Source organism: Trichomycterus rosablanca, chromosome 15, assembly GCF_030014385.1.
Source record: "Trichomycterus rosablanca isolate fTriRos1 chromosome 15, fTriRos1.hap1, whole genome shotgun sequence".
In the NCBI taxonomy this organism is placed as follows: domain Eukaryota; kingdom Metazoa; phylum Chordata; class Actinopteri; order Siluriformes; family Trichomycteridae; genus Trichomycterus; species Trichomycterus rosablanca.
Window position 1 is genome coordinate 25,836,276 of NC_086002.1, and position 15,825 is coordinate 25,852,100.

Sequence of the window (15,825 nt, forward strand, 5' to 3'; positions counted from 1 at the left end):
TATTACTTTTATTTTCTTAAAACGGCTCTTTTAAGAGCCACCTATATCTTCCCATAAAGAGTCGTTTCCTAAACACATACATATAAGCATGCATGCGAACATAAAACTATTCATCCATACATACATATTTTGTGGAGAAAGTGATAAGCAAGGAGTTAAAAACACTAAGTATGACTGGTCTTGTTTTATGTGTAATAATGATTTTGTCACACATCCTCATAAATGTGTATATGTATGTGCACTCACGTATATGAGCTCCTTACATAGTGTAATTGTTAGTGTAAATGTTATTGTGACATAATATAATGTAATTGTTGTTTAAGAGAAGCTTTTCTGTATCATACATTACACGGGCGGGAGAACGGAGGAGAAGAGAGGGGAGGAGGGGGGCAGTATGTGAGGGGGCGTGTATGTGTTTCCCTGAGACATGACGGCGCGTTTAGGATTGGCTCAGCTGTACCTTCGCTCTAAGCCAATAGGAGAGAGGCAGTTTGCCTATATCATACCGTTTCGAGGGCTCTCCCAGCTTACTTCAGTTTTGTTCGACGAACGCATCTGATCATCAAAATGAGTGGACGCAAGGATGACACGCAAAATCGTGAAGCGTTACCATATTTTTGGAAATTAAATACATCATGCCTAAAAAACCCAAATATAATAATAGAAGTGAAGGAAGAAATTAATCGAATTAAGCAATTAAATGTTTTAACTAAGTCAAATATAGAACTATGGAGTGTTTTAAAAAGTCAAATAAGAACCTTTTTTAAGCGTAAATGTAAAGAATTTAACTTTCGCAGAAACGAATATTATAAGCAGTTAACCCTTGACTACGTAAGTTTGCAAACTATATCAAATCGAAATTATGAAGAAGAAAATAAATTAAAAGAGGTAAAATTGGAAATCGCAAAAATAAATAATGACATTTTTCTAAGTACTCAAATACAAGCTGGTTTTGACTCCAGCTACATGGGAAATGTAAATACTGTAATAAAACACTTCAAAGAAAGAAAAGAAAAGAAATATATAACGGGTATTCGAAATCAAGATGGCAAAATTATAAAAACCAATAATGAAATACGTAATTTAATACAGGAAAAATGTGAAACTGCATATAAAAAAGAACATATTGATGAAGCTCAAATTATAAAATTCTTGAAACTTTTTCCTAAAAATAATATAGAAAATTTAGAACACTTAGAAAAACCATTTACAAAGGAAGAAATAGAATTAGCCATAAGACAACTAAACAAAGAGAAAACTCCAGGGTCAGATGGCCTCCCTGCTGAATTCTATCAAATATTTTGTAATGACTTGATAGATCTTTTGGAGAAAGTATACAATGAAGGTTTCCAATTAAGAAAAATGCATGATTCCTTTTATCATACCATAATAAATTTAATATTCAAAAAGGGTGATCAATACAATTTAGATAATTGGAGACAAATCAGTGTAACTAATGTAGATTATAAAATATTAGCAAAAATTTTAATTAATAGAATGAACGAATTTTTAAATAAAATTGTAGAACAAGAACAAACGTGCGCTATAAAAGGGCGATTTATGTGGGATAACCTAAGTACTATAAGAGATATACTAACAAATGAAAAAAATAAAAATTATTTCATAGTAGCATTAGATCAGAAAAAAGCTTTTGACTACGTCTCAAGAGAATATCTCTGGCATGTATTAGAAAACTATGGCTTTCCAGAAAATTTCATCCAAATGATAAAGCTGCTTTATGCAAAGTCGGAAGTACAAATAAATGTTAACGGTGTTTTAACTCATAAGTTTAGCTGTCATAGAGGAGTAAAACAAGGTTGTCCCCTGAGTTCTGCCCTATACATTTTGGCAATTAGTCCACTTTTAAAATTAATTAAAAATAATAAAAAAATCAAAGGTATTCAACTAGATCCCAATAACTTAGTTAAAATTTCAGCATATGCAGATGATATCACCGTAATAATAAAAGATCAACAAGAGCTTGATATTTTAAAAGAACATTTTAAAACATACGAGTTAGTTTCGGGAGCCAGACTAAATCAAAACAAAACCGAAGGAGTTTGGATAGGAGATGATGATATTCAACCCCATATCAATCTAAATCTGAAAGATAAAATAAAAATTTTAGGTATATACATAACTAATAGTAAAACTAGAGAACTAAATTGGGAGAAAAAGGAACAATTAATAAAAGAGGAACTAGAAAAATATAAAGCTACCAATTATATGACACGAATTCAAATTATAAAAACTTTTATCTTGTCTAAATTATTATTTCTAGCTACAGTTATACCACCCGATGATAAATATATTACAAGATTAAACAAGCAATGTGTAAAATATATATGGGGAACTAATAGAGAAGTAACAAAAAGAGCATTATTATACAAACCAAAAAAACATGGGGGTTTGGGAGCTGTTGATATGGGTAATAAATTAAAAATAGCATTTTGTAAAAATGTAACACAAGCCATGAATAGAGGTGCAATTTGGGTTGGAAAAAAAGAATATTGGTCAAAACAAAAAGGTAAAAAGAGATTAAATATACCATACTACCAACTCCTTTACGGAGATTTTATGTTTAAACATGATCATTTAAATATAGACTGGCTAAATCAAACCAATAAAGATATTTATAATATAATTAATAATCATTATTATGGTGAAAAGATACAATACAGTCAACTAACCGAAGAGGAATCGACAAAAGTAAGAAAAAATATCTCCTCTAAAAACATCTCTGAAAACATACGCGATACAATATGGTTAATAACGGTTGGAAGACTTCCTGTAAGAGTTATCGTTAAATGGAGTTGCTTTGTAACAACAAAATTATGCCCGATACAGGGCTGTTTACAAGATGAAACCATCGAGCATCTACTAATAAACTGTAGTAGATCAGTTGATATTTGGAACAAAATTAAAACTTTAAACTTAGATTTCGAAATAAATAAAAAAACAATTATGTTTGGAATCTTCGAAAATATTTCTCAAAGAATAAATGACCTTTATTGGTTAGTTGTCTGTATTGTTAATACAAAAATCTGGAAAACTAGGTGTAAAATGATTTTCGAGCAATGCAACATACCCCCAGATATTGTTTTTAAACAAATTGTATGCCATCTTAGAAGACTAAAAAATGAAGACTTGCGCACAAAAAAAACTCCACTTCCTTGGTCAATATTAAGATTGTAATTTATTATTATTATTCTTTTTTTTTTTTTTCACTTAAAAAAAATAATGTATAAAAAGGGAAAATAAAAAGAACAAGCTCTGAATATATATATTTTTTCTGTATTATTCTACTCTGGATTTGTAATGAACATTTTGAACTGATGTAATTATTTTGATGATGTATTGATCTGTATATATTTGTAATGTGATTGAATTTTGTTAAATAAAACTATTTAAAAAAGGAAGACCGGTGGTAAGACTAGAGCTAAGGCCAAGACTCGTTCATCCCGTGCCGGCCTTCAGTTCCCCGTGGGCCGTGTTCACAGACTGCTACGTAAGGGTAATTACGCCCACCGTGTGGGAGCTGGTGCTCCTGTCTACTTGGCTGCCGTGCTGGAGTATCTGACCGCTGAGATCCTCGAGTTGGCTGGTAACGCCGCCAGAGATAACAAGAAGTCTCGTATCATTCCTCGTCATCTGCAGTTGGCCGTGCGTAACGACGAGGAGCTGAACAGACTGCTTGGAGGTGTAACCATCGCTCAGGGCGGTGTGCTGCCTAACATCCAGGCTGTTCTGTTGCCCAAGAAGACCGAGAAAGCAGCCAAGGCCAAGTAAAGTCGCTCTCGTGTTCTAACCAAAAGGCTCTTTTAAGAGCCACCCATTTCCACAGAAAAAGTGCAATTTCCCCAGATAATGTGTAAATAAATGTAATATCGTTTCATAGATTCACACGGTGTAAAACACATGATTTATCACATGGTAAAATTAACAAATCAATATTTACAATAAATTTTTTCTCTAGCTATCTTTACATATATCACTATATACTGCATGTATACACAAGTGAAGTTACAGATCTCTTGCAGTAGCAAAACCAACAGTATAGACGATTAAAAGTGGTGCAACAAACGTGTTTGTGTAATACACATGGAACAAAAATAATAATGTTAACAATAATAATAAACAAAATGAACGAAATAATCAATAATATATATTTTGCAAAAGGTATATACTTTAAGTGCGATTGTAGGCTGTGTTTTAAAAGCACAAAGAAACAAAGGAAAGTATTATAAATCCCGCCAACAGCATAGAGGAAATATTATGTTTTCTGAAACGAGGCAGCGGCAGAACGCCGACCAGTAAGTGACATTTGACGTAAGCATGATCGTCCAATGAGAAAAGTGCGTTATCAAGACGCCCAATGAGCGCGGAGCGGCTCTGGTACATAAATAGAGCGTGTTGGGCGGGCTGACATATTCTGTCCTACAGTTGGTGAAGTGCGGAGTTCCAAACGCGATGGCAAGAACCAAGCAGACCGCTCGTAAATCCACCGGTGGTAAGGCGCCGAGGAAGCAGCTCGCCACTAAGGCTGCCCGCAAGAGCGCCCCGGCTACTGGCGGTGTGAAGAAACCTCACCGTTACAGGCCAGGTACCGTGGCTCTGCGTGAAATCCGCCGTTATCAGAAGTCCACCGAGCTGCTCATCCGCAAGCTGCCCTTCCAGCGCCTGGTTAGAGAGATCGCTCAGGACTTTAAGACCGATCTGCGCTTCCAGAGTTCTGCCGTCATGGCTCTGCAGGAGGCCAGTGAGGCTTACCTGGTCGGTCTGTTCGAGGACACCAACCTGTGCGCCATCCATGCCAAGAGGGTGACCATCATGCCTAAGGACATCCAGCTGGCCCGCCGTATTCGCGGAGAGCGTGCTTAAACGAACCCACTCCATCCAGTTATCCCCAAAGGCTCTTTTAAGAGCCACTTACAAGCTTCCACTGAAATGGGCACTTTTCATAACTTTTTCATTTATTTATGTGTGTCGGTTCCAAAGTTAAATTTATCAGAGTTATGAATATTAGAAAAAACAGGTGTGTGTGTAGAGATGTACCTTACGACATGTTCTTACAACAATTATAAGCAAGGTTACATAAGTACAGCTGATTAAAGATTGGCAGGTGGTGTCTTATAGCATGATTAATAATGTTTATAGTGGTGTATGTTTATGGGGTTCCATAAAGCATTAAGTTAGTAAGAGTAATATAGTCGTTATGAGTAGGCTACTAATGCCAAAAAAATGAAAGAATAAACGATTAATAATCAATAATAATTATTCAGAATAATGTATCATTATCAATAATAAAAAAAATATTATAGATAATTAACACTGGGTAATTACAGGCATTTTAGAAGACATACTGTAAAATATTAACTGTAAATAATCATAATTACTCATTATGATTTTTTTTTTTCCTATTATAGTTGTTGTAATAATAGTATTATTGGTGATAGTAGTAGTAGTACTAGTAACTGTAATTATAATGTTTTGGAGAACCAATACACAATTAGTGAAGCGTGGCTTCCATCTCGTGGTTACACTGTGACAACACACAAACTAAATCTATTTGTGTGTTTGTGTGTATGTGTATGTGTATGTATGTGTATTTAAACAACAACAGCCACTGCACAAACACAAAACCACACTGCATCAGCTATTGGAGAAGCCAAATACAAGCACAGAGTAAAATGCGGTGTTATTCGGCCCTAAATTGACAGCACACTGTAGCAGATTACCTGAGTACAGTGACTGACATCAAACACAGAACCACACTGACAAAATACAGACTCAGCGCACACAAGCTGGCCATCGAGACCGGACACTACAAGAAATTCTGGACCCCACAGAACCAGGAGTGTGTACACAGTGCAACACCAACACCACAGAGACTGAGCTGCACTTCTTAACATATTGTCCAAAATACACTCAACATACAAAAGGTCTACTACAAACCAATTTCAAAAACTTCACCCTGAATTCTTCTCTCTTACCAACACCCAGAAACTGTTCATCATGTGACACTGAAAAAACAAACTAGTAAGATTTACTTGATAAAATCCTCATAACTCTTTGATTGATTGGTTGATGGATAGTTAGATAGACACTGAAGCCTTCAGGGACAATGTTTTAATGTATTTTACACAGATATCGTATTAACTGCTTGTAGTGTAATCTACAGTATGGCTGTACATTGGTAGTATGCAAACACGTTGTATGAAGGCATAAGGAATAAGCAGAATATTTAATGTTAACCATAATAGCGGTAATAGTAATAATGGTGATAAAACAACCATATTCACAATGATGCCTGCTGTAATTTGGAAATTCATGTGTTTCAGCCGCCACCATAGCTAACAAGTGTTAACAAGTGTCATAAGCGAGTTAGATTAAAACCATGACTGAATTAGATTAAAGGGGAAGACCCTGTCCTGTTCCAGCAGGACTAAACCTCTGTGCACAAAGTCCACAAACACATAAAGAGAAGCTCGGCTTCAAAAAACTCCAGTGTCCTGCACAGAGACCTGACCGAAATCGCACTGCACAGCTGAGGAATTAAAGTTTTTGGTAATATGGATTGAGGCTCTCCTGACCAACATCAATTTGAAGCCATACAAATGCTCTTTTGACAGAATGGGTCCAAATTCTGACAGACACTGTTCCCCCCTCTATTTTAAGTGAAATATACAGACACATTTTTAACACAGATGTAACTTATACAGACTTGCATCACTATTATTTATTCCAGAATAATCTGAACACTGTTTTACACATTTTTTTGTTTTGTTTAAGGTATTAATTTTTTAATGTATTTATTTAGTTATTTACTCATTCATGGCCCTTACACTCAATTTAACAAAACATAGATGACTCTAGCAGTACAGGTGGCACAGTATTTTACTCATATTTTACTTATTAGTGTGATTGCCTATAGGTTAGGCAATATCCATTAGTCATATTATTATTATTATTATTATTATTATTATTATTTTACACTTACTATTTTACTCTCTCTCTCTCTCTCTCTCACTCTCTCACTCTCTCTCTCTCTCTCTCTCTCTCTCTCTCTCTCCCTCAGTCACTCAGTCACTCAGTCACTCAGTCACTCAGACACACACACACAGACACACACACACACACACACACACACACACACACACACACACACACACACACACACACAAACTCAAAAGAAGCTTTATTGGCATGACAAATAAGGACATTCGTATTGCCAAAGCAAGTTACAGAGAAATAATAAAAACATTTACATTTATGGCATTTAGCAGAGGCTTTTATCCAAAGCGACTTACAGTTGTGACAGTATACAATCTAAGCAATTGAGGGTTAAGGGCCTTGCTCAAGGGCCCAACAGTGGCAACCTGGCAATGGTGGAGTTTGAACCAGCAACCTTCTGATTACTGGTCCAGTACCTTAACCCCTAGGCTACAACTGCCCTATAAGAACAAATATATACAAAACAGTTACATGTGCAAAATAGAATAAAATAGAATAAAATATTATTTTAAATAGAATAAAATATTAATAAAAACAGTGCAAAACAATAACAATAAAAATTATAATATTTACAGTAAAGAGGTAGTAATAACAATCAGTTTGTGTGTGTGTGTATGGGATATGGTCACCCACTGTCCCTCACCTGGTGGCAGGTGTGTGTATAGAGTGCTGCTAGTGTGCAGCTCTCTCTGTGCTCCCCCAGTATTTGGGGCAGTTTGTCGGGGTCTGGGAGGGAGGTAAAGTTGGGGATGACGGTATTAAATTTAGGGAAGATTGGGCGTGGATGTGGTGGTACTTGGTACACTGGGTGAGGAAGTGCAGCTCCGTCTCTACTGTACTGAGAGTGCAGTGCTGGCACAACCTCTCCTCCCGGGGCAGCCAGGACCGGGTGTGTCGCCCCGTCTCTAAAGCCAGGTCGTGTGCGCTCAGTCTGTACCTCGTCAGGGTGTTTCTTAATTTAGGGTCGGATACTGTGCTCAGATAATCTGCTGCACTGTAGTGTCTGTTTAGGGCCAAATAACACTGCATTTTACTTTGAGTTTAGTTTCCCAATAATTCAGATATTTTTGTTGGGTGTTTGTGTAATTTGGTTTATTCTAATTGTGTTAGCAGATTTCTCCTGCTCCTGAGTCTTTATTGTGTTAGTGGTGTGTTGGTGTGTGTTAGTAACGTGTTTGTGTGTGTTATTAGTGTGTCTGTGTGTGTTAGTGGTGTATCTGTGTGTGTTATTAGTGTGTATGTGTGTGTTAGTGGTGTATCTATGTGTGTTAGTGGTGTATCTGTGTGTGTTATTAGAGTGTCTGTGTGTGTTATTAGAGTGTCTGTGTGTGTTATTAGAGTGTCTGTGTGTGTTAGTGGTGTATCAGTGTGTGTTATTAGAGTGTCTGTGTGTGTTAGTGGTGTATCAGTGTGTGTTAGTGGTGTGTCTGTGTGTGTTAGTGGTGTATCAGTGTGTGTTATTAGAGTGTCTGTGTGTGTTAGTGGTGTATCTGTGTATGTTATTAGAGTGTCTGTGTGTGTTAGTGGTGTATCAGTGTGTGTTAGTGGTGTATCTGTGTGTGTTAGTAGTGTGTCTGTGTGTGTTAGTGGTGTATCAGTTTGTGTTAGTGGTGTATCAGTGTGTGTTATTAGAGTGTCTGTGTGTGTTAGTGGTGTATCAGTGTGTGTTAGTGGTGTATCTGTGTGTGTTAGTAGTGTGTCTGTGTGTGTTAGTGGTGTATCAGTTTGTGTTAGTGGTGTATCAGTGTGTGTTATTAGAGTGTCTGTGTGTGTTAGTGGTGTATCAGTGTGTGTTATTAGAGTGTCTGTGTGTGTTAGTGGTGTATCAGTGTGTGTTAGTGGTGTATCAGTGTGTGTTAGTGGTGTGTCTGTGTGTGTTAGTGGTGTATCAGTGTGTGTTATTAGAGTGTCTGTGTGTGTTAGTGGTGTATCTGTGTATGTTATTAGAGTGTCTGTGTGTGTTAGTGGTGTATCAGTGTGTGTTAGTGGTGTATCTGTGTGTGTTAGTAGTGTGTCTGTGTGTGTTAGTGGTGTATCAGTTTGTGTTAGTGGTGTATCAGTGTGTGTTAGTGGTGTATCAGTGTGTGTTAGTGGTGTATCTGTGTGTGTTAGTAGTGTGTCTGTGTGTGTTAGTGGTGTATCAGTTTGTGTTAGTGGTGTATCAGTGTGTGTTATTAGAGTGTCTGTGTGTGTTAGTGGTGTATCAGTGTGTGTTATTAGAGTGTCTGTGTGTGTTAGTGGTGTATCAGTGTGTGTTAGTGGTGTATCAGTGTGTGTTAGTGGTGTGTCTGTGTGTGTTAGTGGTGTATCAGTGTGTGTTATTAGAGTGTCTGTGTGTGTTAGTGGTGTATCTGTGTATGTTATTAGAGTGTCTGTGTGTGTTAGTGGTGTATCAGTGTGTGTTAGTGGTGTATCTGTGTGTGTTAGTAGTGTGTCTGTGTGTGTTAGTGGTGTATCAGTTTGTGTTAGTGGTGTATCAGTGTGTGTTATTAGAGTGTCTGTGTGTGTTAGTGGTGTATCAGTGTGTGTTATTAGAGTGTCTGTGTGTGTTAGTGGTGTATCTGTGTATGTTATTAGAGTGTCTGTGTGTGTTAGTGGTGTATCAGTGTGTGTTAGTGGTGTATCTGTGTGTGTTAGTAGTGTGTCTGTGTGTGTTAGTGGTGTATCAGTTTGTGTTAGTGGTGTATCAGTGTGTGTTAGTGGTGTATCAGTGTGTGTTAGTGGTGTATCTGTGTGTGTTAGTAGTGTGTCTGTGTGTGTTAGTGGTGTATCAGTTTGTGTTAGTGGTGTATCAGTGTGTGTTATTAGAGTGTCTGTGTGTGTTAGTGGTGTATCAGTGTGTGTTATTAGAGTGTCTGTGTGTGTTAGTGGTGTATCAGTGTGTGTTAGTGGTGTATCAGTGTGTGTTAGTGGTGTGTCTGTGTGTGTTAGTGGTGTATCAGTGTGTGTTATTAGAGTGTCTGTGTGTGTTAGTGGTGTATCTGTGTATGTTATTAGAGTGTCTGTGTGTGTTAGTGGTGTATCAGTGTGTGTTAGTGGTGTATCTGTGTGTGTTAGTAGTGTGTCTGTGTGTGTTAGTGGTGTATCAGTTTGTGTTAGTGGTGTATCAGTGTGTGTTATTAGAGTGTCTGTGTGTGTTAGTGGTGTATCAGTGTGTGTTATTAGAGTGTCTGTGTGTGTTAGTGGTGTATCTGTGTGTGTTAGTGGTGTGTCTGTGTGTGTTACTGGTGTATCAGTGTGTGTTATTAGAGTGTCTGTGTGTGTTAGTAGTGTATCGGTGTGTGTTATTAGAGTGTCTGTGTGTTAGTGGTGTATCTGTGTGTGTTAGTGGTGTATCTGTGTGTGTTAGTGGTGTATCAGTGTGTGTTATTAGAGTGTCTGTGTGTGTTAGTGGTGTATCTGTGTGTGTTAGTGGTGTGTCTGTGTGTGTTACTGGTGTATCAGTGTGTGTTATTAGAGTGTCTGTGTGTGTTAGTAGTGTATCGGTGTGTGTTATTAGAGTGTCTGTGTGTGTTAGTGGTTTATCTGTGTGTGTAAGTGGTGTGTCTGTGTGTGTTAGTGGTGTATCTGTGTGTGTGTTATTAGAGTGTCTGTGTGTGTTAGTGGTGTATCTGTGTGTGTTAGTGGTGTATCTGTGTGTGTTAGTAGTGTGTCTGTGTGTGTTAGTAGTGTGTCTGTGTGTGTTAGTGGTGTATCAGTGTGTGTTAGTAGTGTGTCTGTGTGTGTTAGTGGTGTATCTGTGTGTGTTATTAGAGTGTCTGTGTGTGTTAGTAGTGTATCTGTGTGTGTTAGTGGTGTATCAGTGTGTGTTAGTGGTGTATCAGTGTGTGTTATTATAGTGTCTGTGTGTGTTAGTGGTGTATCTGTGTGTGTTATTACAGTTTCTGTGTGTGTTAGTAGTGTATCTGTGTGTGTTAGTGGTGTATCAGTGTGTGTTAGTGGTGTATCAGTGTGTGTTATTAGAGTGTCTGTGTGTGTTAGTGGTGTATCTGTGTGTGTTATTAGAGTGTCTGTGTGTGTTAGTGGTGTATCTGTGTGTGTTAGTGGTGTATCTGTGTGTGTTAGTAGTGTGTCTGTGTGTGTTAGTGGTGTATCAGTGTGTGTTAGTAGTGTGTCTGTGTGTGTTAGTGGTGTATCTGTGTGTGTTATTAGAGTGTCTGTGTGTGTTAGTGGTGTATCTGTGTGTGTTATTACAGTTTCTGTGTGTGTTAGTAGTGTACCTGTGTGTGTTATTAGAGTGTCGGTGTGTGTTAGTGGTGTATCAGTGTGTGTTAGTGGTGTATCAGTGTGTGTTATTAGTGTGTCGGTGTGTGTTAGTGGTGTATCAGTGTGTGTTATTAGTGTGTCGGTGTGTGTTAGTGGTGTATCAGTGTGTGTTATTAGTGTGTCGGTGTGTGTTAGTGGTGTATCAGTGTGTGTTATTAGTGTGTCGGTGTGTGTTAGTGGTGTATCAGTGTGTGTTATTAGTGTGTCGGTGTGTGTTAGTGGTGTATCGGTGTGTGTTACTGGTGTATCTGTGTGTGTTAGTGGTGTATCTGTGTGTGTTAGTAGTGTGTCGGTGTGTGTTACTGGTGTATCTGTGTGTGTTACTGGTGTATCTGTGTGTGTTACTGGTGTATCTGTGTGTGTTACTGGTGTGTGGGTGCAGTGACTCAGGACCAGTTGGATGAGGGGACTGGTATGTTTGCTCAGCTCTTGGTGTTTCAGGGCTTTATAATGATAAGATTGGGGGTCGCTCTCATTTAGATGGTTCCAGAAGTTGATTGCTCTTCTCTGTATGTTAATAATTAGTGGAAATCGGCCTAATTCTGCCCTGCACGCATTGTTCGTGGTGTGTCTGTGCACTTTTAGGATGCTTTTACAGAACTCTGTGTGCAGGGTCTCTAATGGATGTTTGTCCCAATTATGGAATTGATGGTGTGTAAGCGAACCCCAAACTTCACTGCCATATAGAGCAATCGGTTCAATTATTGATTCAAAAATTTTAAGCCAGATTCAAATCGGAATTTCCACAAATGTTTGACGTTTTATGGCGTAGAAGGCCCTGCGAGCTTTTTCTCTCAGTTCATTTACTGCCGGGTTAAAGTTTCCTGTGGAACTGATGTTCAGTCCGAGGTAAGTATAATCTTTAGTGTGCTCAATGTCATGATGTCCTAATTGAAATGTGTGTTTGGTTCCCTGAGATCTGGTTCTTTTCTGGAAGGTCATAATTTTGGTCTTTTTGAGGTTGACTGTCAGGGCCCAGGTCTGACAGTATTGCTGCAGCAGGTCCAGTTTGTGCTGGAGATTCTGAGTGCTGGGGGACAGAAGGACCAGATCATCTGCATACAGCAAGAGTTTAATCGTGTAGAGTGAGACCGGGCGTGGCTGAGTGCTCACACACACACGAATCAACAAGCACAAGAATTGTCCATTTACGTATTATGTATTTACCCTGACATTTTATTTACTTTCATAAAGACTCTTACACCGATGCAGGTGCTTTACATGTACATTTATTTACCCTAACATGTTTCTAATGCTACTTCCACAAACCCTGAAAGGTTTTAAAACATTTTGTTTAATTTACTCCAATTTTACTCTAAATTTTCTTATTTGAACTACCATTTTGATCATAAACTGAAATATTCTCCCACGCTGCCTCATCCCCTGGTATAGATTTTATTGGCTACATTGTCATGTCTCTAATGGCTATTTGTCCCACCTAATTGTACAATATTAAAAGCGCGTTCCACAAGGCCTACTCTGAGCAGCTTCGGTCACAGTGGGCGGGCGCTGCTTAACTCCGCCCTGTTGTCTTCAACTAGGTCCGGTAGAGGGAAATAACAGGCTCGCTGTGAACGCTCGTCCTGCATTGACTCGCTTCATCTCGACGAGAGCAGTAACGATGTCCGGAAGAGGAAAAGGCGGCAAAGGTCTTGGAAAAGGAGGCGCTAAGCGTCACCGCAAAGTTCTCCGTGATAACATCCAGGGTATTACTAAACCCGCCATCCGCCGTTTGGCTCGCCGTGGCGGTGTGAAGCGTATTTCCGGCTTGATCTACGAGGAGACCCGCGGTGTGCTCAAGGTGTTCCTTGAGAACGTCATCCGTGATGCCGTCACCTACACCGAGCACGCTAAGAGAAAGACCGTCACCGCAATGGACGTGGTGTACGCTCTGAAACGCCAGGGACGCACCCTGTACGGATTCGGGGGTTAAACGTTCAGACCTCCACGCTAACACAACGGCTCTTTTAAGAGCCACCCATATTATCTACAAAAGAGAAATTCCTTCTTGTTTATTATTATTATTATTAGTAGTAATAGTAGTACGTTCACTGATGCGTGGATGTCCAAATCACTCGTTTAGCCCCAAAAGCTTCATTCTAAGAAGAAATAACACATTCACTTATGTAGCCCTAAAAGCTTGGAATTATTATTAATAGTTAGTAGTCATACGGTGTGTTTGCATACTACCAATGTACATCCATACTGTAGATTACACTACAATCATTAACACGATCTTTGTGTAAGATACAGTAAAACATTGTGCCTGAATTCTTCGCTTAAAAAACTAAACAAACAAAATCGATCTGTGTATGTATAATATATATATATACTATATCTATATATATATTATATAAAACTTAATGAAATGTAACAAAATATTGCTATTGATTCTTTTATATTCGTTTTTAAAACATATATCGACCTCAGATTAAGCGGGAACAGACAACAAAGAACAGATTCTAGTGAATGGGGCAGAAGGGGGCGTGGAACGGTTTGTTGCCTGTCCAATAGAAACCCAGGACCTTGGACCAACTTGGCTTACTCAGCATGCAGGGTTAATAAAGCGGGCGTGTAGAGCGTCTACATTCACTTGCAGTTTGTTCTAGAGGAAACAGCAGCATCATGCCCGAACCAGCGAAGGCCGCGGCCAAGAAGGGCTCCAAGAAAACCGTCCCCAAGACCGCCGGCAAAGGAGGTAAGAAGCGCAGAAAGTCCAGGAAGGAGAGCTACGCTATCTACGTGTACAAGGTCATGAAACAGGTCCACCCTGATACCGGGATCTCCTCCAAGGCTATGGGCATCATGAACTCCTTCGTCAACGACATTTTCGAGCGTATCGCTGGTGAGTCCTCTCGTCTGGCTCACTACAACAAGCGCTCCACCATCACCTCCAGGGAGATCCAGACCGCCGTGCGCCTGCTGCTTCCCGGTGAGCTGGCCAAGCACGCCGTGTCCGAGGGTACCAAGGCCGTCACCAAGTACACCAGCTCCAAGTAAAGCGCCTTAGTCGCTCTGGCAAACCAACGGCTCTTTTAAGAGCCACCCATCTTATCAAGATAAGAGAATTTTCTTCTTTTTAAGTATTATATCTGAATATGTTATACACATTATCTAGATAGCCTAACATGATTTTTTATTTATTTATTAATATATTACTATTTTTGGGCCCTGCTGTTTTTCACGAGTTGTCCACGACTGTCACTATGTGGTGAGTTTAGGAGATTACACAATAAAATGTCACTGTACTCTTAAAGTTAATATAATACACTCAGAGCTGTAGAGAGAGAGTTGCTACACTCCTTGATCTCGCCAAACAAACCCGGTGCTGTTAAAATAGAAAAAACGATAACTAACTGTAACTGTATTAGGCGTTTACAAAACTAACGAGAACGTACTAAAATTATAGATAGAATAGCCTTCGTTTTCGTGTTCATCATTTTATTTATGAGCATTGTGAACTGATATGAAATCGATGTTTTCCACTCGTGCAGTTTTACGTTAGCTGCCGGCACCGTACGGCACCTCATGCGGTCTTTCCCAATCCGCTCCCTCCTCACTAACACTCCACTACAGAGGGACCCTCCACGTGAACGCGCAAACGGAGGCGGAGTGGAGAGGGGGAGTGAGTAGGGAGCGGATTGAGATTGGGGGGATTGGGCTCCCTGACGGCACTTCATGTTTACATTCCGTTTCTGCTCACCACGCTAGCCTGCAAAATGACCACAGCAAAAGTTAAGTTGATGTTTTTCTAGTGTGTCTCATGAATTAGTTCATATTATTATTAGGGCTGTCGTTAATCGCGGTAATTAACGCGATTAAGGCGTTACATTTGTAATCGCGATAAAAAAAAATTAATCGTGATAATTTTTAATCAAACTGTTTTTATTGAGCTGTTTGTGTCAGCTTTATTTCATGTGTTAGTAAACATCCATTCTTGCATTTCAGGGCTGCAGCACCTTCCAGAAAAGCTGGGATGGTAAAGCATTTACCACTTTGTAATGTTGCCATTCCGTCTCAACACAAAGATGTTTTGGCACCTTGAATACCTAGCAATGAAGTGTTCTGGTGTATTTTGTGCCATTGTTCCTGAAAACTGAAGTCTTAAGGTGTGCAACAGTACACGGTTGTTGTCATAGTCACTTCTTACAAAATTCTCCACACGTTCTCTCTAGTAGGCCGGTGCAATACTTGGCTCTCTTCTTCCACAGCCATGCCTTTGTAATGTCTGCCGGCTGGGATAACTGAGGTTTAGCACATAGGTCAAGCCAAGGAAGGCAGCACAAGCTATAGCATTATCTTTTAGTCCTGTGATGAACATGAGAGCTTCTGCAGGTGACACACCAAAGGACATCATGATTATTATTGAGAAAGTACATGTCATCATCACAACTACTGCCAATGAGGGCTGGTCCACTTCTAAACCTTCAGGTTCCTGCAACATCAATTATTATGGTATGAAAAGGGTCAAAAGTAATTTGTTAATACTTTAATTTGTCTTGTAAAAACATGCAGTTAATAAACATTACATTTTTGGACTAATTG

At 39.0% G+C, this 15,825-nt stretch overlaps 2 protein-coding genes across 2 annotated transcripts; both read left to right on the top strand.

Annotated features, from left to right (window-relative positions):
• The first annotated feature begins 427 nt into the window (after nucleotides 1-427).
• Nucleotides 428-4,881, top strand: LOC134328425 (uncharacterized). The gene is made up of 3 exons (XM_063009521.1): nucleotides 428-540; nucleotides 3,417-3,785; nucleotides 4,479-4,881. Exons 1-3 carry the CDS (start codon nucleotides 428-430, stop codon nucleotides 4,879-4,881), a joined length of 885 nt encoding a protein of 294 aa, XP_062865591.1.
• A 9,024-nt stretch (nucleotides 4,882-13,905) lies between these two features.
• Nucleotides 13,906-14,303, top strand: LOC134329043 (histone H2B-like). The gene has a single exon (XM_063010288.1). It carries the CDS (start codon nucleotides 13,906-13,908, stop codon nucleotides 14,278-14,280), a length of 375 nt encoding a protein of 124 aa, XP_062866358.1. The 3' UTR covers nucleotides 14,281-14,303.
• Nucleotides 14,304-15,825: the final 1,522 nt, after the last annotated feature.